This window comes from Arachis hypogaea, chromosome 14 (genome assembly GCF_003086295.3).
Source record: "Arachis hypogaea cultivar Tifrunner chromosome 14, arahy.Tifrunner.gnm2.J5K5, whole genome shotgun sequence".
In the NCBI taxonomy this organism is placed as follows: domain Eukaryota; kingdom Viridiplantae; phylum Streptophyta; class Magnoliopsida; order Fabales; family Fabaceae; genus Arachis; species Arachis hypogaea.
This window is the reverse complement of record NC_092049.1, coordinates 128,830,370-128,849,950: the sequence shown is the minus strand read 5'-3', so window position 1 is coordinate 128,849,950 and position 19,581 is coordinate 128,830,370. Positions and strand designations below refer to the sequence as shown.

At 32.2% G+C, this 19,581-nt stretch overlaps 3 protein-coding genes across 9 annotated transcripts; 1 reads left to right on the top strand and 2 right to left on the bottom strand.

Annotated features, from left to right (window-relative positions):
- The first annotated feature begins 4,263 nt into the window (after positions 1 to 4,263).
- LOC112744103 (uncharacterized) lies at positions 4,264 to 10,283 on the top strand. Of its 3 annotated transcripts, none has more exons than XM_072214944.1 (8): positions 4,264 to 4,810; positions 4,904 to 5,176; positions 5,510 to 5,778; positions 6,093 to 6,166; positions 6,284 to 7,943; positions 8,051 to 8,187; positions 8,365 to 8,548; positions 9,020 to 10,283. In XM_072214944.1, exons 3-8 carry the CDS (start codon positions 5,628 to 5,630, stop codon positions 9,658 to 9,660), a joined length of 2,847 nt encoding a protein of 948 aa, XP_072071045.1. In that variant the 5' UTR covers positions 4,264 to 4,810; positions 4,904 to 5,176; positions 5,510 to 5,627; the 3' UTR covers positions 9,661 to 10,283. The 3 variants fall into 3 exon arrangements, with proteins under 3 accessions (XP_072071045.1, XP_029148126.1, XP_025649385.1); XM_025793600.3 differs by having other exon boundaries at positions 4,280 to 4,810; positions 6,266 to 7,943; XM_029292293.2 differs by having other exon boundaries at positions 4,276 to 5,176; positions 6,039 to 6,166.
- A 124-nt stretch (positions 10,284 to 10,407) lies between these two features.
- LOC112744104 (uncharacterized) lies at positions 10,408 to 13,822 on the bottom strand. 3 transcript variants are annotated; one of them, XM_025793604.3, is made up of 5 exons: positions 12,893 to 13,162; positions 12,694 to 12,768; positions 11,729 to 11,817; positions 11,132 to 11,217; positions 10,408 to 10,972 (listed from the first exon to the last, which is right to left on the bottom strand). In XM_025793604.3, the coding sequence occupies exons 3-5, from the start codon at positions 11,798 to 11,800 to the stop codon at positions 10,720 to 10,722; spliced, it is 411 nt and encodes a 136-aa protein (XP_025649389.1). In that variant the 5' UTR covers positions 11,801 to 11,817; positions 12,694 to 12,768; positions 12,893 to 13,162; the 3' UTR covers positions 10,408 to 10,719. The 3 variants fall into 3 exon arrangements, with proteins under 3 accessions (XP_025649389.1, XP_025649387.1, XP_025649388.1); XM_025793602.3 differs by lacking the exon at positions 12,694 to 12,768 and adding an exon at positions 11,906 to 11,946 and having other exon boundaries at positions 12,893 to 13,160; XM_025793603.3 differs by lacking the exon at positions 12,694 to 12,768 and having other exon boundaries at positions 12,893 to 13,822.
- A 395-nt stretch (positions 13,823 to 14,217) lies between these two features.
- On the bottom strand, positions 14,218 to 18,577 carry LOC112744102 (rop guanine nucleotide exchange factor 3). 3 transcript variants are annotated; one of them, XM_025793597.3, is made up of 8 exons: positions 17,951 to 18,575; positions 17,660 to 17,779; positions 17,405 to 17,559; positions 16,964 to 17,038; positions 16,570 to 16,860; positions 16,279 to 16,428; positions 15,297 to 15,641; positions 14,218 to 14,585 (listed from the first exon to the last, which is right to left on the bottom strand). In XM_025793597.3, exons 1-8 carry the CDS (start codon positions 18,297 to 18,299, stop codon positions 14,463 to 14,465), a joined length of 1,608 nt encoding a protein of 535 aa, XP_025649382.1. In that variant the 5' UTR covers positions 18,300 to 18,575; the 3' UTR covers positions 14,218 to 14,462. The 3 variants fall into 3 exon arrangements, with proteins under 3 accessions (XP_025649382.1, XP_025649383.1, XP_025649384.1); XM_025793598.3 differs by lacking the exon at positions 16,279 to 16,428 and having other exon boundaries at positions 17,951 to 18,577; XM_025793599.1 differs by lacking the exons at positions 16,279 to 16,428; positions 17,660 to 17,779; positions 17,951 to 18,575 and having other exon boundaries at positions 17,405 to 17,593.
- Between the last annotated feature and the right edge of the window lie 1,004 nt (positions 18,578 to 19,581).

Here is a 19,581-nt window from a genome sequence, read left to right as displayed (position 1 = left end):
GACAATATATGAATGGTTGGTAACTGTTTATTAATATTAATAATAACATTAATAATATTATTAATAATATAATTAATCAAATTTGTAAATACTTTTTATGATTCATACCATAAAGTTATGAGAGAGGGTGATATAACAAAGGTCGAGAGAGAAAATATAGATTTCAGAGGATCAATTTAGCATTATACCAGATAGATCTATCACTTAAACTATATACTTATTAAAGGAAAATGATAAAGAGACATCAGAGTAACAAAAAATCTCTACACATGATATTTTTTAATTTAAAAAAGTATATGATATGGTATCAAGAAAGATTCTATGAAAAACCTTAAGAAATAAGAGGGAAAGGATTGCATATATTCGTGCAATTAAGGATATGTACGATGATGTTATAATTAGTGTAAATACTCAAAGTGGTACGACAAAGGAGTTTTCTATTGGTGTATGATTGCACCAAGGATCATCTCTAAGCCTATATCTCTTTACATTAGTTTTGATACTGATCATATCCAAAAATCAGTATTATGGTGCATATTTTTTGTTGATGACATCGTCTCTATGGAAGAAACAAGAGAAGCTTTAAATAAGAAGTTATTGTTGCCGAGAGGAACTTTAGAGGGTACGATTTGAGTATAAGTCGCAGTAAAAACTAAGACAATATATGTGGACTGTAAGTTTGGTAGGCGGGTGGAAACAATAATACAAAAGTGAAAATTGAAAAAATTACCCTACTACAAGTAAAGTGTTTTAAAATACATTGGGTGTATTATACAAGAGAGTGGAAATATTGAAATTGAGGAGAATGTAAAACATCCGATATAAGCATGCTTGTCAAAGTGAGAATTGCATTTGGTTGTTCATGTGACAAAAAGTGTTGTTAAAATTTAAAGAAAAATTTTATTATACTGCCATTGGACCAGCTATATTAATAAAGTATTGAATAATAAAGAGTGAGTATAAACATGAGTTAAGTGTGATAGAAATGACAATATTAGAATAGATGAGCGATCACACACGTATAAACAATATAAAAAATAAAGCTATAAAAAATAAAGTAGAGTAGTATCTATTATAAAAAAATAATAATAGAATTTTAACTCAATTTAAATATTTGAAAAAAATATTAGTAAAGCATCCAATTAAAAAAATAAATGAGATAAAAAGTAGCAATATGATGAATGATAAATTTTTTTTAAAAGATTATACTTAACAAATTTTATATATCAACAATTTTACTAGAGACAGAATATATAATAGAACACAATATATATCATATATGTAAGTGACTTCATCTAGTGAAAAAAAAAACTCTTGTTGTATAATATCTAACCTTAAAAAAAGATTTATACGGAGAAAACATCCAAATTCCATACTAGAGAGGGATTGAGTTACGTATGGATTTAGTTTGTAGGAGCATTTTTCCTCTTTCATACGTAGATCATGACTTCCATGCATCTATTATTCGTGTCTATCTAAAAATAGGAATCTTTAATGCTCTAGCCTTTGCATAAAAGATAAATAATTAACACCAAATTTGTCAAAATAAGTACTTTTGACTTCTTTATGTGACTTTTGGATTAGAATTCTATAAACAACTTTTTTTTTTTTTTAAAGATTTTTACTTCTTTACGAGAATTTATCCAAATTGAGTTAAACTAATTAACTTTCTGATAATAAAATTAAGATATCAATATTTAAAGAAAAAATATCTATTATATATAATTTATTAAATAAATTATTAAATAAAATATTTTACTAACTTCAAAAATTAAACCCATAATTATAAATGGTAAACGGGTCGAAATTTGCTGGATTGGTTTGCGTAATCTGTCAAAAAAGACGGATTAGACTAGAAATTTTTACAAATTTTTCGATTTTTTATAAATTTTTAGGATGTTATTGATCTACAAGAGAATGAAAATGATAATTGAAAATGTCCTAAGTTATATTTTGGATTATATTTCATGTTTGATTGAGATAAACTTGAAGATGTTTAATTATATATTTTGGACAATATTACGCTTGTTTTGTTTTGGAGTTTGAACAATATTAATTTTATTATTTTGTTTCAAAAAATTTGATTTATAATTATGTTTATTACATATTTATAATTATAAAAACTTTAATATTTATGAATTTAAAAATTATAAATTTATTAAAATAATTATGAAGTTATATATATTATTTAATATTTAATAATTTATAATTATAAATACGTTAGGCGGAACAAAAGAAAAATTTAGAATCACCTCACTAAATGAAATAAAATAACCTACCAGATAATAGACTTTTAACAGAATAAAACAAAACAAAACAGATTTTTCTATTTGCCACCTCTAGCCATAATTTTTTAATTTTAGTATGACATACTTACTCTTTTGGCTAATTTCAAATTTTCTTATTATTACTATATATTTATAAAAAGAATTGGATTAATGGTGCCGCTATTAATGCACTAGTAGTAAATTATTCCAATATGCGTTTACACTATCATTTCAATACATTAAAATTAAAATTTTGAAAAATATCTTTTTTTTTTTTTTTAATGATTATATCTTCATTCAACCTATTAAACCAAACCATATCACTCACATTTATTTTAGTCAGTCGAATTTAATAACTAAGAAAATATACAAAATATAGATATCTACACTTTTATACTTATTATAATACAAATATATTTTTGTAATTATTTATTTTTAGTTTTTTTATTTTTTTAACTAAATCCTCTTTTAAAATGATGTCAAATTTAAAATTTTGTTATTGAATATGATTAAAATGGTAAAAGCACTCTAATCTATTTTCCTATAGTTGTGCATCAATGAAAATATAAAACCACCTTGTATCTAACTAATTTGAGTTCATCTTTCATATATAGTTTTCTTCTTCTTTCAAACGCATATATTCTCTAAAAAGATATTCATTTATTATATTAAAAAATTATCAATATATAATAATTAGACTTAAAAAATATAAAGAAATAGAAATAGAGAGAGAGCCGCTACTAGATAGATAGAAAATGTTTAAAAATTAGATTGTTTTATTTGGAATAATTTTTAATAAAAAATATTATTTATATACCAAAAATTAGTTAATATATATATATATATATATATATATATATATATATATATTATACTTTTATATTAGTAGTTGACTTTATAATTAATTATTGATTATGTATAACATGATTGTTTAATAAGTCTTTATGTGTATTTCATTTTGAATATAAAGTGGATATATTAAAAATCTTAAAAATAATAAATATATTATTTAAAACTTATACACTTTTAAGTTTAAGATGTAAATAAAAGATGTTGTAAGTATATTTTATTTTAAGAAATGTTTAAGAATCACTATAGTTTATTATTTTTTGTTATTTTATTATTATTTTTATTTATTAATTTAATTTTTTTAATTTAATAATTTAATATTATATTTTTTGTTTGTATTTTTAAATATTAATAATTAATTATCGAGAAAAGGACAAATAGGTCCTTGATCTTTTGGTCGGCAGACATTTATATCCTTGAGTATTTGAAAATACATTTAAGTATCCGATTTTCTCAAAATCTGGACATATCCATCCCTGAATTTAATTTGTCATTTTTTAAAAACTCTTTACGTGTGCATCCGTATATTGGCCAGGCCAATACAACGAAAGCCATGTTTGATTTTTTCGTTGAGTCTGTTAGATCCAAGTGAACAGAAGAATCCACATGTACAGGTTTTGATAAAGTTAATGACTTAAATATATTTTCAAATTGTTGGAGATTTAAATGTTCGCAGAGCAAAATGTTAAAAATCTATTTGTCTTTTTCTCTTAATTATTAGTTAAAAATAATAAATTTTGTTTAGAACTTTTTCTTTTTAATATTGTATTACTAGAAGTGAAATCCTTCATCATGAACCAAACTATGTGTTGAGCACAACTATGGCCATTTACAAAACGTCAGTGACGTTTTGTGTTTCTTCAATTAAAATAATATTTTTTATTACAAAACGTCAGCGACGTTTTGTTCTTTCATGATTAAAAAATTTTTTTTATCGCAAAACGTCAACGAGTTTTGTGTTACTACCACAACCGTGTAGAACACCAAAATGATGAAATATTTTTGTATTTCACATTAAAATTATTCATATATAAAAATTTTAGCCTTTTGTTTACTTTTAATATATTTTTAAGAAAAAAGAGAAAAGCATGCTTGGACCCACGTAGACACGTCATATTTGTCACAACTATCATGTATTCCAAACATCATCGTAAAACCTCTCTATCTCTGCTTTCACTTTCTCTACAATTCCTAACCTTGTCTCTCTTCAACACCATCTTCTTCTTTTTCTCTTCTTTCTATCTTATATGCTTACCTTTTATTCTCAGTCTTTAATGGCTGCCCGTATCAAAATTCCGCGTTAAATCAATCGTGGGTCGGTGCAAGTTACCATTTTTCTCCTCTTTTTGGTTGTCCAAAAGATACCCAATAACAAAAGTCTCCATTTTTCTTTTTGGGGTGTTCTTTATTTATTTATTTTCTGGCTGCAATTTTCAACCAAAAAAATTACCATTTTTCAATTTTGTTTAATGTGAGAATTTAGTGCTTCACAGAGCATTTTCTTCCAACTGGATATAGGTGCAAAATTGAACTAGAGTTGTGGCCTTTTATGGTAGGTAAGAGCATTGATGCTAATCGAAGATGACAAGTTATGAGACATTTATAGTATCCATCAGTTCGGTTTTTGCTTGATTTTGATTATTGTGGAGTTTGGATTTGACACTATTTGGGGCCAAGCTTTTGTGTGTCAGAAGGTCTCTTTTATCTTCTTCTTTTCATTTGATGTGATTATCAAACTTTTTCATCAAGTTTGATCATTCACCTTTCTTTTGTTATTTTATTGGAAGAAAGGGGAAATCACTGAGCTGTGAATAAGTGGCTAGTTTCAATCAATTGGCCTTTGATGAAAAGCAAGACAACTCTGATTTTCAGCTTTACTTTCTTTGTTGAGTTTATGAGCTGGTAAAAGGCATGTGTATGAAGAAGGCAGGCACTGATACTTTCCCCTCCAAAGGAAGCTACATTGACCCCATTGAGCTTCACTCAAATTGGAATCCATAGATGTTTTTTCCTTAGTGGACTTCTCAAGTTGCATTTTTTGCCTTTTTCTTCCTTAACAGGTACTTCACTTAGTTCAACAAATCTCATTTTTCCTAATTGGTTTTTCAGCTCTCCTTAGTTAGTAACCAATTAATTGAGTTGCATCACTTCCATTTTAAGTGGATACACAAATTTTGTGTCTGATTTCAATTTCTTGTTACCATGTGAATAAGTTAAAATTGTTACCATAAAGAGACTAGTTTGTTCTGCATATGTTTAGCACATAATTTCCCCCTTCTTGTTAAGGTGTTTTCCATGATCTAATGCCCTTTGGGGATTAGAGAGAGTGAAAATGTGTGTTTTTATGGATTCCAACTTCATTGTTTCATTTCATGGTTTTGTCCATCAATCAGATTCTTAGATCGTAGCTGCGAGGACTTTTGTATGAACACAGCCAAAGTAAAGCTAAGATTCCTTTAGCATTCCAACGGAAGAGAGGTAGAAGAAGGAAAGTCAATTGTGCCAATTACCATGGCGAAAAGACCCCCGAGATTAACTGTGCAGTATGAGAAAGATCAATCTGGTTGTATGTGGGGTTTTATTAGTATGTTCGATTTTCGCCATGGTCGCTCTACTCGTAGGATGATTGCAGATGCGAAACGCAGCAGCCAGCATGCTGTAGGTAAGAACAGAGATACGGTCTAAATTTGTAATTCCAAAATTGAACACTTTTTTTATGTGTTTGATCAATGTACCCACCAACTGTGCATGTAATGGCTTTGCTAAATAGTGTGGCTCCAAAACTTATATGTACTTATCTATTATGGGTATGTACTTATCTATTATGGGGTTAAGTTGATTTTTCGATATTTTTGAGTTGTAACTTTTCATCATAATATGCCTTCTTTGTTTGTAACGGTTGTGGAATAATTTGTGGTCCAGCTATGCTGCATTAGGCAAAAGGATCAGAATGATTGTTATTCTTTCTTTCATCAGGTGCTGTACCTGTACCTACCAAGAACAAGTTTGAGACATTAAGCGATTTGGACGAAGAATATCAAGGCCATCTTGTATGTCAGTCCATCCATATGTTTATGCATTTACTCAAAATTTCATGCTTCAAACTTGCAAGGTAGTCAACAAAAGTAAAATTAATTTATTGATTTTAGTGTTCACGTATATTTCAGGAAAGAGGAGAGAGTATGAGACTGATTGAGATAACTGATCCGGATAAGCCTAGTATGAAGAAACTCATAGAAGAAGAGATGTTCATCGAGAAGGATGCGGTGAAGGATCTAGGTCATGCTGATCAAGTAGAGTCAAAGAAATCCAGAGTAGCAAGTGAAGTTTCCCCAAAGACAGATTCCAAAAGAAAAAAGAAATCTCGAAAGAAAAGCCGTGATATGGACACCCATGAGTTGAGTTCGGATGCAATGCTGAAGTCTGAATTCCTGCATAACCCGCATTCAAGGCAACAGTCAAAAGATAATCTTGATTTAGACAAGATAATGGAAGACTTTTGTCACGTTAAGGGTGGTTGTTCTGTGATGCATGACAATGACAGCGAAGTTAATTCACAATCAAACCAAAATTATGGTGTTTCTGAAAACCTTGCAAGGGATGCAATCCATGAGTTTGTGAATCAAATGATAGCAAATGGGAAAGATCAGGCAGAAGATGGAAAATCCAATTGCTCAAATGAACTCATGGAAGCACTTCAGGTTATAAGCTCGGATAAGGAATTGTTTGTTAGACTTCTACAAGACTCAGATTCAATTTTATTGAAACATGTTCAGGAGTTGGGGAATTCTCATGCAATAAATGACAATGAACACAGCTCAGTTATTGGCTCCAAGTTCTCTGTAGAAGAAGACCTTGACAATCCGAAACAAGAAAAGGAAACTTTCAACCGTAAACATCGTAACTTTTTCAGGAAAAGGTCAAAGTCTCAATCAGAATGTCCTACAAACGAGAATGGGAAAACAGAGTTTACAAATAGAATAGTCATTCTGAAGCCTGCACTAACAAGTTCACGAAGTTCTGGAAGCATCCTTGCCTCTTCACTTGATTCTCATGATGTTGTCCATCACAAAGGTCGTTTTGTGAAAGTTAGTTCACATTTTTCTCTTACAGAGATAAAAAGGAAATTGAAACATGCCATGGGAAGGGAGAAACATGGAAACGCCGAAGGGATCTCAAGAAAGCTTCCGGATAAATGTCAAAATAAGGGGCCAGGGAGCAAAACCATTGGGAAAGACAATAATGTTGGAATGAGGTCTCCAACTAAAGACCATTTCTTCATGGAAAAGATTGCAAGACCTATGTTTGATGTTATGAATGGAAACAAGACCGGTGCTTCAAAACACTCCGAATTTAGTGTGGAACATGAAAATGACAGTTCCAAACAAAGGGTTTCTAACTTATATATTGAGGCTAGAAAACATCTGTGTGAGATGCTAGACAGTGGAGATGAGAACACAAACATTTCAGGTAGGCAGAGCCCCAAAACACTTGGTCGAATACTATCTATTCCTGAGTACAACTTTTCTCCCCTTGGCAGTCCCGGACGGGATTTGGAACATCATTTTGTGACCACAAAGACAAGATTTTCTGTGTCAGATAGACCTTCAGAGGTTAATCAGGATAACTTGTCACCCAAGCAAGCAACCTTTGTCGATCCTCTGGATCAGGCAATGAGCAATTCAGAAAAGCAGTCCAGCATTTGTGAAGAAATCTCTAATAATGAAGTACAACAAACTAATTCACAGTCAAACTTGGCACATGATGTTGGTTGTGTTGATACAGAAGAAACCTGTTCTCCTGTTATTGATGAGACAGTTACTGAAGGTACCATGTTCAAATTATATGATTTGAGTGATAGCTGCTGTGATAAACTTTGGTGCATATGGGTTTATGTGTGTTCTTTTATTTATCATTCTGTTATTCTTGTGCAGTTAACGTAGAATCTGAAAAAGAGACAGACATTTTGCAATCATCCCCGATTCCAGTGGGATTCGTCATGGAAAAAGAACAATATTGTGTGATGTTAGAAATTTCTGATAGTACACAGGGTTCTTCATGTTTGAATCAGGTTATGTCTCTTACTGATAGTATTTATAAGTGAACAAATGATTTGTTGGACTATAAGTATAATGTAATAGAAATGTACTATCTAAAATGACCCCTTAAGATATTTTGTAAAGTGATGTCTGTATCTGTAAAATTTTATCTGACATATCATTGGTATTCCTTTTTTTTTTTTTCACAGGTTGTTACAGAAGATGTCCAACCATCATCTCCACCATTATCCCCTTCTCACTCGTCTGTCGCAAAGAAAATTGAAGAGATAGAAAGCGTTACAGATGTTTCCGGCCGACCAAGTCCCGTATCTGTTCTTGATACTCCATTCTTGGATGAGGATTCAAGTCCTGGATACTCGAGATGTCAAGCTGGTATGTTTTCCTGCACTTACTAGAACATTAAAGCCTCTCTGGACTCTCGCTTTTGTTTTTCAAGTTAAAACCATAGTTTTCAAAATAAAAATCTGGAAACTACTTGTTTTCAGTGGTTGTCTAAACTGCAAACTGAAGAGCTGAAATTCAAATAGTATGCAGGTTGACCAGGGTTCTCTAGATTGTACTTTATCCTTAAATTGACCTATAAAATCTTTTTACATTTGTTTTTTTTGGTATATTGTTATTGTTATTATTACAAGGACTTGGAAACAGCCACTGATATAATTATCAGGTTAGGCTACATACATTATACCCTTTGGGTTCAGCCCTTCCCTGGACCCCGCGTTAACATAGGATGTTTGTACACCGGGCTGCCCTTTATTATTATTACAAGGGGCCAATTAACCAATTACAATTGTTGGAATATCTTTCTCTTTATCATATTAATTTTAATTCATTCGTGATCAGTTAAATTGCCAGTACGACCGCTGCAATTTGATGAATGTGACTCTTCGCCTGTTGATCAACTTGAAAGAGGAAAATATTGTTTCGAAGAGAATGAATTGATATATGATTACATTAAAGCTGTCTTACAAGCATCAAGCTTGACTCCGGATCAACTGTTGGTGAAATGCCTTTCATCAGACGAGATACTCGATCCTTCCTTGTTTGCTCAGATAGAGTTCTTCCCCAATCCACTTTGCCATGACCAGAAGCTCCTATTCGACTGTATCGAGGAAATTCTCGTGGAGGTTTGTTGGTATTACTTTGGAGTCTCACCTTATGTATCATTTGTAAATCCTAGCATAAGGCCAACCCCAAATATGAAAAGGGTTACTCTCAAAGTCTTTGAAGGAGTGTGCTGGCATATCCTTCCCCTGCCCCCACCACGTACCTTGGAACAAATCGTTAGAAAAGACCTGGCGGGGAGTGAAACGTGGATGGATCTTCGACCTGATGCCGAAACTGTTGGCTTCGAAATGGGTGAGGTCATTCTTGCTGAACTGATGGAAGATACAATATTGAGCTTTATAAGTGAAATCCCTGAAAGTGAATGTTCTCAGCTTCAACTTGAGGCTGATAACAATGAGAGCACCATCAACTTGTAAAGAAGATACTTCCTCAGTTCCAAAATATCCGTCACTTTGAAAATTCGGCACATTTTTTATAACAATGTATTTGGAGCTATTGTAGCCAAATACATTGGTCCAAGGATGTACTGGAACTTCAAAATGACAGAAATTATGGAACAAAAAGAGTATATATCATGCAGGGTTGATAGAAAATGATCAGAAAGAATACTGAAGAGGTAGACTTTTGTAAAGCATCATTGAAGCTTGGTGATATTTCTTGACTATGCTAATATCAGATAGTATTGATGTGAATGAGGATACACAATAAGGGACTGCAAAGTGCAAAGCCACAAAAAGTAAATAGGAAACCAAGTTGCAATTGCTTCCTGAGGAAAGTACAAAAACTAGGCTTGTTTACAGTGACAAAACAACAGTTTTATCCAGTGTGCGAGACATGGCCAAAGGTGTTTGTAGATTTTGTAGAGAGCTATTATTGTTTTTTTTGGCTGATGAACTGATCACATTAGTTAGTTGGTTTGTTGTAACTTTGTTTGATATCATCCTTACTTCTTTGTATATTTGCTGTTTTGGTGTTTGGATAACCTGTTACATTTTATACAGTCTGGAAATAAATGAAGTGTGAGATCAGCTTGGAGTAATTTTGGGATTACTACCCTTCTGGATATCTTGAATATTCATTTCTATTTCTTTCATTTCAAATTTGTTATATTATATGCAGTGAAGTAAACTTCATATGTACAAGTATAATTTTACAAATCAATGTGCAAAATGTAATTGATTAACTACAAAAAAGATTCAGAGTTTATATGCTAGCAAGCTAAACAATACAAATATATATAAGAACACATACCATTTCCTCTTAACATTGTTACTTCTCTTCTTGTAAATTACTGAAGAGGAACATAGGAAACATAGTCAAAATGAGCATTAGATGCCGCCATAGTACTTTATAGCCATTGTCCTTAAGTGCATAACTGTATTACATGAAAGCTCATTTTTTTTTCATGCCAGTAAGACAAGTGCAAAGAATATGATAACCAACTAAACATAGGGATCTCGAATCAGTAGATGCCATTACTTTTGCTTCTTATTAGACAGTGTTGAAGGAACTGATGCCTTCCTCTTGGTGAACGCACTAGTTCTGCTTTCCAATTCTTCATCGTATTCCTCGTCATCTAAAGCATTGCTTGCGACTGAAGCAGATTCTTGAGCAATTTTCGCTGTCTTTCTTTTTTCGGCTTGCATTTTGGCATACAATTTTCTGTCAACAGGGTCATCTGAGGGACCAACTTTGGATTTCCGTGAAACTTTTGCACCTAATCCAAGCCTACAATGAAGCATAGAAGTGTGATGATACAACATAAGCAGTAGGTATCACGCCATAATTCAAAATAGTGAATTCAAACTAATATTGCTACTATTGCTCGACTGTGCTATTGTGCCATATCAAAATTCAGAACGTGAACAAGTTAATGGTGCTAGTTACCTTTCAGGCCGACCCTCTACTTCATTATCCGGTTTTTCATCATGATCATCAGCACCTTTACTCATACTATTTACCCATGCCTCAGCCTGCCAATCAGAATGGCAGAGAAGTATATAAATACAATGGATTACATCCTTGAAAATGCAAAATATTGAATGAGCACCAGTCTTTAAACAACTTTTTTTGGGGGGGTTAATATGCAAATATACACAAACAAACTAACTTGTTATATAGAACAATTGACTAGCTTAGCAAATGCACTAAAGAGAACATTTTTCACTCCATATCTAATGTAATGCTACATATGAATGAACATAAAAAAGAAAAAAAGGTTTGGTGCACAAGGCTCCCATCTGCTTAAGTCGGGGACAGGAGAGGATAGCCTTAACTCCCATAGGTGGAGGGTTGTTTCAATGATTTGAACCCATAACTTTTAGCCTTTTAGGTCACAAGGCAACAATCTTGCCCTTGCAATGCTCACTCTTCTATATGAATGCACAATGATTGCACATAAAAATAATTCACTGGCCACTACTAACTAGGCATACACAAAAAATGAAAAAATAAAACAAAATTCACAGCTAGATAGACAATTACCAACTTCAATGCCTTGTCCAACTTAACAATTTGGGGCGTGCCGGTTTTCTTTGGTGTTTCTGCAGCACTCATTTCGAGCTCTTTGTGCCCTGATAAAGTGAACAGATTACAGAACAATTAATATCCATTTCATGGTTTTGAAATCCAACCAGGGTCCATCAAATATTCCAAACCTACATTTCATATTCTGAATTTCTGACAACACAAAAGTGCACATCCTACCAGAAATAGCAAATCCAAAAGAACACTTAGTAATGCCTTGAAGAAACGAAGTTCATCAAAGTTTGCACTTTTGGTAATAAGGATTATTGTTTCAGAGGAACCAGATACTTCAGTACGGACAATTATTGAAAAACTAGGGAATGAAAAAAGAATCTTGTTTTGTTCAACTCATAATGTGCTGCATCAATTCAAAGTTTTTCTTGTAAAAACTAAAAATCCCAAACAATGAAAAATTCAAATTCAACGATGGAATTCATTACAAAGTGCACCACTCATAGCATTAATTAATTTATTTGGGAAAGAGAGAAACACCGTCAAGCATAGTTATCAGAACCGAACGGTAATCGAACCAGTCAGAATACTGGGTCACTAGTTCAACTGGTGGATCACGGGTTGAACTGGTGGATCCGGTCTCACTTAAAATAAAACTATAAAATCATATTAAAATTTGAAATACATGTCTTCACTAACACTTTAACAACAATCAAGTCTCAATTCCTAAAAATAACTAATACGAAAATAGACATTAAATCCAAAGGACATACGCATTGTTGCCTATGCATTCCTTCACTTAATTTGAAGCATAATCAGTAAACTCAATTACCACTCAAAAGTTATGATGTAAACAAGTACAGACTTTGATACAACAATACAAACTCCCCTTGACCTAATCATCTTCCTTCTTATCACTATTGATAAGCTCAAAACAATGCACACAGCAGCTGCCAAAGTAAGCAACAAACCTGAATAATTTCCCCTTAACCAGCTTTTCGGAACAATATCAGAACCATCCTCTCCATCAAGACTAATCAGTATAACTAATCATCAATTTATCTAAATCAATTAGCATCAATTTATCTAAAACTACATTAAAACTGAAAATAGTAAGCATAAAAAATTAATAACCATTAAAGAATAACCTAAAAAATAAAACAAACTCACCTACAGAAGCAGAAGCAGAAGCTGAGTCAGGGACGGCGAAGCTTCGGAGTTCGGAGCTTCAGCACAGCCACACGCAGAGGATGACGAGTCACGCGAAGGAGGCAGAGACCGGCGACGAGGAACACGGCATGGAGGAAGGATAACGGAGAATGGCGGCGCGGAGGCAGGAGATGCGACCTCTGTTGGCTGACCGGCGCGGTGAGTGAGGTACGGAGGAGAGAGAATCGGTGATGAATGATGAGCGAGTGACGAGTGAGTGAGGTTGGTTAGGGTTTTTCAAATTTTTGTTTTCAGATTTCAAAAAGGTATTGATCCGGTTCGGTTTTTGAAAACCGGACAGGGTCGCCGATTTTTCCAAAACCCGTAGGGGTCAAACCGGGTAAACAACCTGAGATCGGACCTCTTAGCGAATTTCGATGGCAGTTTGAAGAAGCAAGAAATCTTGAAAAGTTTAGATGAATTTTTGCATTCAAGTATGGTTACTGCTGCTGCATGAAATCTTGTTGTGCATTCAACTAGATGTGAATGAATATAGTAGTTAAGGTTAATTAATTTCTATGCAACGGTTGTGACAGATTATCATCGCCTGAGTTATCAGAAATATTGGATTTTTTTGCTTTTTGGACTTGATAAAACTATGTTCTCTTCCCTTCAAACACCTTCCACACTTAGCTAAGCTTGTTGATACTATTGCAAAAGAAAGCTCAAACTTCATTCAGAATCTTCCCAAATTGGTAAGCTAAGCTTCAAATTCCTTGCATAGTAGCAGTGAAAACAGGCTGTAATTGTCAGAATGTCAGGTTAAGTTGCGTATATGATCTCTTTAGGTGCAACTCTTGTGTTGTCATTGTTTGCGTTTATTTTCAACCTCTCCACCTTATTATATTTTAATGCTTTGAGTATGTCGCTTAGAATGCTTCAATTTTTTCTACAAAGACAAAGCATATTTTTTTCTTTTAATGTTTGTGATTTTCTTTCAAAATATCTCTTATCTTTAATTTTGTCCTTAATATTTTCGATTTATTTAATTTTATTTTTAACGTTTTTTATTTGTGTCAAAATTCAAAATTATCTTGGAAGTTTTCAATTTTGTCCCTAGCGTTTTATATGGAATTAATGTCTAAGGATAATTTTGATACAAATCGAAAACAGTGAACATAAAATTGAATGAAACTAAACATTATGATTATTTTAAAAAAAAAATTGCAGATGTTAGGATTTAGGGTTTAGCCATGGTTAATGTGACCACGAGAGAACTCACCTATAAATAGATAGATGTGGATTTTTCCTTTGTGTTTCTTTTAGCATTGGAAGACTGTAAAACATGATTTGAAAGACAAACTATATTTAGCTCATTTCAACATATGATTTTCAGCCTCAAACCAAGGTTAGAGCTAGCAAACTATGATTTGCCAACTACAAACCAGAACACACTTTAGTCTTCATACACACTTGAAACAAGTGAATATCTTTTCAAACAATCAATCACCTAGTACCTTTCTACATTATCCTAACTCTTTTGTAGGAACAGCAACAAGGGTGTAAGATGCCAAACCAATTTATGGTGTATCTAGACTTCTCTGTTCTTCATTGATTTATCTACATAGAGAACATCTTCAACCCAAGCAACAATGTTGAATGCTAGGCCTTCTAGTACTCTTGAATAACTCTCTAATATTGCTTTTCCAACATCCTGCAAAATGATATAAATTTTCATTCTTGATAAGTCCATATGCTCAGTTTAAATTTCTATATTTGTTAATAACAATCTGTCTCTAGTACTGCATTTACAAAAGAGTTTATTATCACATTTTATAATAATCTTTTTCTAGTGAGGAATAAATATGTCATGGGGGTTCGGCTATATTTTTATGTTGGTTGCCGAAGACCTAACACAACCCTCCTCCTTTATCCGGGCTTGGGACCGGCTATGTACCGCAAGTGTAACATAGGCGGAGTTTTTAGTACATTAGTCTTTTTCCTTCTCTGTCTTTAGAGTTTTACCTATAAAGCACGGACACTGACACAGATAGTAGATATGACACGGCACAACATATGCAAATATACTTAATTTTTTATTTTTTATAAGACATGCGAACACAATATATATAAAATATAAAATATTTTTTAGATAAATTATAATAATATCTTAATTATTGATATTAAAATACAAACTAATGTCATTAAAGGTTTTAATCTTTAGCATATGTAAATACCACTTAATCTCAAGGAAGGTGAATGTAATTTACTAAGATCAATATGTAAATAAGAGGATGATTTTCCACTTTATATAACAGAAATCCAAACTTATATATATGTACATGATTTCACATACTCCACCATCACTATGCACAATGAATCAATGATAAAACTTTATGATTCAATATATTGCAAAACTTATTACCTTGTTATACTGAATCTTGCATGTGTCAAGAGAAGTTTGTGACAGTTCAGGATATCTTTGCTTCAGGCAGAACAACAAAGTCTCTGCTCTCTCAGCTAAGGTGTAATTCTTGTCCTTCCGGTCGGCGTCGGCCATGAGTTCCTTCACTTTGCTCCAGGATGATTTGGAATGGCTCAGGCAAGCTTTCCGGCGCCACGAGTACATCGAAGACTCGACCCTGTCGGCCAGCTCAAGTGCTTCATGCTCAGAACTTATCTTCAAGTAGTCAAGAAGTTGATCAGCTGAGAATTTCTCTGCAGCAGACATGTAGTGGTAAATTGTGTCTCCCATATTTGCTCTTCCATTCTGAGAGAAAACAATGTTTTGAAAAAGAGCAGATGAAGTTAGCATCATAATTCAGCCACTATGAAAGATTGAAAGAAAAACTAGTAGCATGAAAAAAAAAAGGTTTTGAAAATTGAGGATTAAATTGGTAGAATTAGAGGTTCAAAGATTTAAAGATTTAATTGAAGTTTAATCTATTGAAACAGATATAATAAAATAATATATTTATATATAAAAAATATATATATTTTTTAAAAATTATTATGTGTTTTATTATTTTAAAACGTTAACCTCTAAAAAATCATATTGATTAACCGATTTTTCAATTTTTTGACCGATTTATTGTTAACTATTTGAACCGAATCGATTTGGTGACTAATTCCCAATTAACCTGATTAAATTGGTCTGATTTTTAGAACCATGGAATTCTCCAAACTTGAAGAAGCTGTGTGTATTTTTAGTCCCTAATATCTAAATTTATTTGATATTTCATAAACATGTGTTTGACCTAAAATAAGTGCATTATATAACTTTTTTTGGATAGTAGAGTACAATTAATCCTTGTAAGTTTATAGGTCCTAACTTTTAATTATTTTATGATGTCAAAATAATGAGCACAATATTGTTAAATCTAATTGGATTTATATGCTAAGTGTACCTTATGTGAAATTATATCATCCCTTTTTCTACAAGTCTCAGCTGCTATCATTGGCTTCCATAAAAGGCTTATGAAATTTGATGATAAATTCCAAGACTTTAGGGGGTCACATGTAATTGGATCCTCAACCACTTGGCTATAGAATTTCAGCTGAGAGAAGAAAAGAAAATGTACACTCATTCTGAGACTTATTATACAAAATTTAATTTCACACTGAGATTCATTAAACATAAAATTATCTTATAAACAATAGGGATAAAATCATATAACCAATGATGAAATTTAACTAACCTTAGGAAGATTATCAATGTAGGTTTCTGGGATATCAATCTCAGCAAGAACATTGTTGTTTATTGCCATGGCTGCTTTATGAATTTGGTTAGCACAATCCCTTTTTTCTACTAAGTGCTTCCTTGATTTTTCAGATAGGCCACCGGGGAGAACACAAGGCACCGGAAGCCACCATTTCTCGTCTTTTCGCTGAACAATCCTCCGAAAAGAGGTTGCGCGCGTGCGTGGTGAATTCGCCGGAATGTTATCTACATACCAAAATTCAGTATCATGGAAAGTGTCTAATATTTCCTACAAAAAAGATGAAAATCATGTCAATGAGACAAATATCACACACATTTTTTTTACATGAAAATTTGAAGAAATTTAGGTTTGTTAGTTGTTTGTGTCCTACTATGAGCATTGTGTCAAGCTTCTGTAGAGCAGGGAGGTTGATATATATGTCTGATCTTGGTCTACTCTTCATCATCTGAGAGACATTATCAAATCATATTATTAGATACATTTAGAGATGTGAAGTTATAAAATCATTTTTACTTTTTTGGTATATTTGTTTATTAGCGAGTTAAGCCCCTAAAATAGTTCATGAGTTTGATCATGTGCACTAAAATAGTCCCTAAGATCCCAATTGCATTAATTATATTCTTGAGATTGGCAAAAGTGCTTCACGTTAGTCCTTAACAGTGTGATTAGTCACTTTTGACCATCTTAGTGATGTAATTGAGATCTTAAGAATTATTTCAGTGCACGCAACCAATCTAAAGGATTATTTTGCGACTCAACTCGTTAATTAATATGAAATGGAGAGAGTATAATTTTGCGAAAAAGAGATCACCTCAACGATTGTTCCATCTTCTAAATATTGTGCAGTTGGGGCAAATTCTACTATATAATCACACACTGATAAAAGAACCTTCATTTCTCTTTTCCACATTGCTTTCTTCTCAGGCTTCAGTGGCTCCAACTTCAAACTTTGTCCAAATACAGTTGCTGCAGAATGAAAATTCACAATTTCAACCATCATTAATAAACAAATAATCATTTTGATTTTTGAATATGATATTGCCACTGTTGAAAATCAAGAAATTACCATAGAGATTGGTAATGGCATTTGAAATTGTAACTGCAGTGCAAACTCCTTTTCCACCACCAGACATGTCTTCTCCCAACAGCAGCTTTGAAAATCTTTCCTTCATTACTTCAAGCTCACCTAATCAAACACAAAAACTTCATTAATTACTTTAATTTCAAATGGAAATTGTACTTATTGAAGAATCCTAGTGTTTGACTAAATTATCATGTAACGATTCTCAACTATCAACTTCAAACGGCATGTTTTCATCTAAAATTAATTAGACAATTTATTGAATGCAAACCAAACCTGAATCCATAAGATCACTCTCATTGAGCTTAACATCGACCGAATTCTTGCGCAACTTCAATCCTAGCCTTGAAAGAACAACTTGTTTAGCATCTGCTCTCGCAGCCGTCGGCCGAGAAGGCGAAAAGTCACTGGCATAACTGCTTTCATCAACTGAATCTGATAAGTTTGATGCCTCTGGCTCTGAATATGTCCATGCATCGGTTGCCGAATGATCCTCCATAGAAGGAGAAGGAGGAGGAGGTTGAAATCCTAACTCAGAAATCTCATCAAACTTTGTTGATGATGATGATTTCTTCTCCATATTCTTAGCACAAGAATTTATGATCAAATTAACGAACACCTGCATGTACAAATATTAATTTTGGTACTACATACTAAGATATCAAAGCATGTGACTTAGAAGTTAGAACTACTAAGCTTAGAAAATATAAGAAATTGAATGAAGATATAGAAAACAAAAAAGACAAAAAGTGTGAGAGAGAGATCAAAAGAAAAAGCAGAGAAAATTGAATGAAAATAATATATAATTCAAACTAAAAATTAAAATAAAATAAAAGAAAAGGAAAAAGTTTTAATAGAATTGAATGATAGATTCTGATACAGTAAAGAGATTCAGAACAACTCAATGTAGAAACGCAGCAAAGGGATTATTATTATGTTAGAAAAAAGAAACATTGTTTGACAACTTTCCGAGGTTGAAACTATAACTGAAATTTGAAACTTCAAAAGAGAAAAGAGAAACAAACGGTTGGGAACAAAAAGAAAAAATGGTCCCAGCAAGGGTTCTTTTTTGTATTGTAACCTTTTTTTTTCCTTTTTTATGTGGCAGATTTAAATTTGAAGTTTCAAAACTATATGTTATATTTATATGTGACATTATTAGAACTTAGAAGGTGACAACAACGTTTGAAACAGTTCCCTCCTAAGGATTTGCATTTGTCCCTACTTTATCTTCCTCCCTCAGACTTTTCTATAATTTCTTCCATGCAAAAGGCAAACGAATTGTTCATATTCTTACACAGTTGATCATATAGTATAATAATAATTTATAATAAATTAGTTATAAAATAACCTTAATTCGTTGAAAGCTACCAAGCACGGCCGCTTTCCGCGTGTCCGTGTATTGGACACGTTTTGAATATGATACTCATTGACACTTGTTTGACGTACATGTCTTTTGTGTCCAACTGTGTCTTGATAAAAAATAAATTTTTTTTAGATATACTTGAAGTCTTGAACACATTTAAATATCATCGTATATTAGCGTGTCCAACCTTATTTTTAAGATGTATTTTTGAAATGAGTTTAAAAATAGTATATATTATTAATTATTAAAAAAAAATATTTTAAATATTTTATATAATTAAAAAAAGATATTAAAATAATTAAAAAATTAATTTATATTTAACATTAATAAATATCAAAATATCATTACAATTTATCTAAAGAATACTTCATATTTTATATTTATACCGCATCTCCTTATCTTATAAAAATTTTAAATTTGTGTCCTGTATCATGTTGTGTCGCGTGGGAAAGTGAAGAAGCTAAGATAAGAATTAGACTTCTTGTTCAATTTATTTTTTATTTTTTTAATTCTTTATCAAATGTAGAGGTACTCATGGATC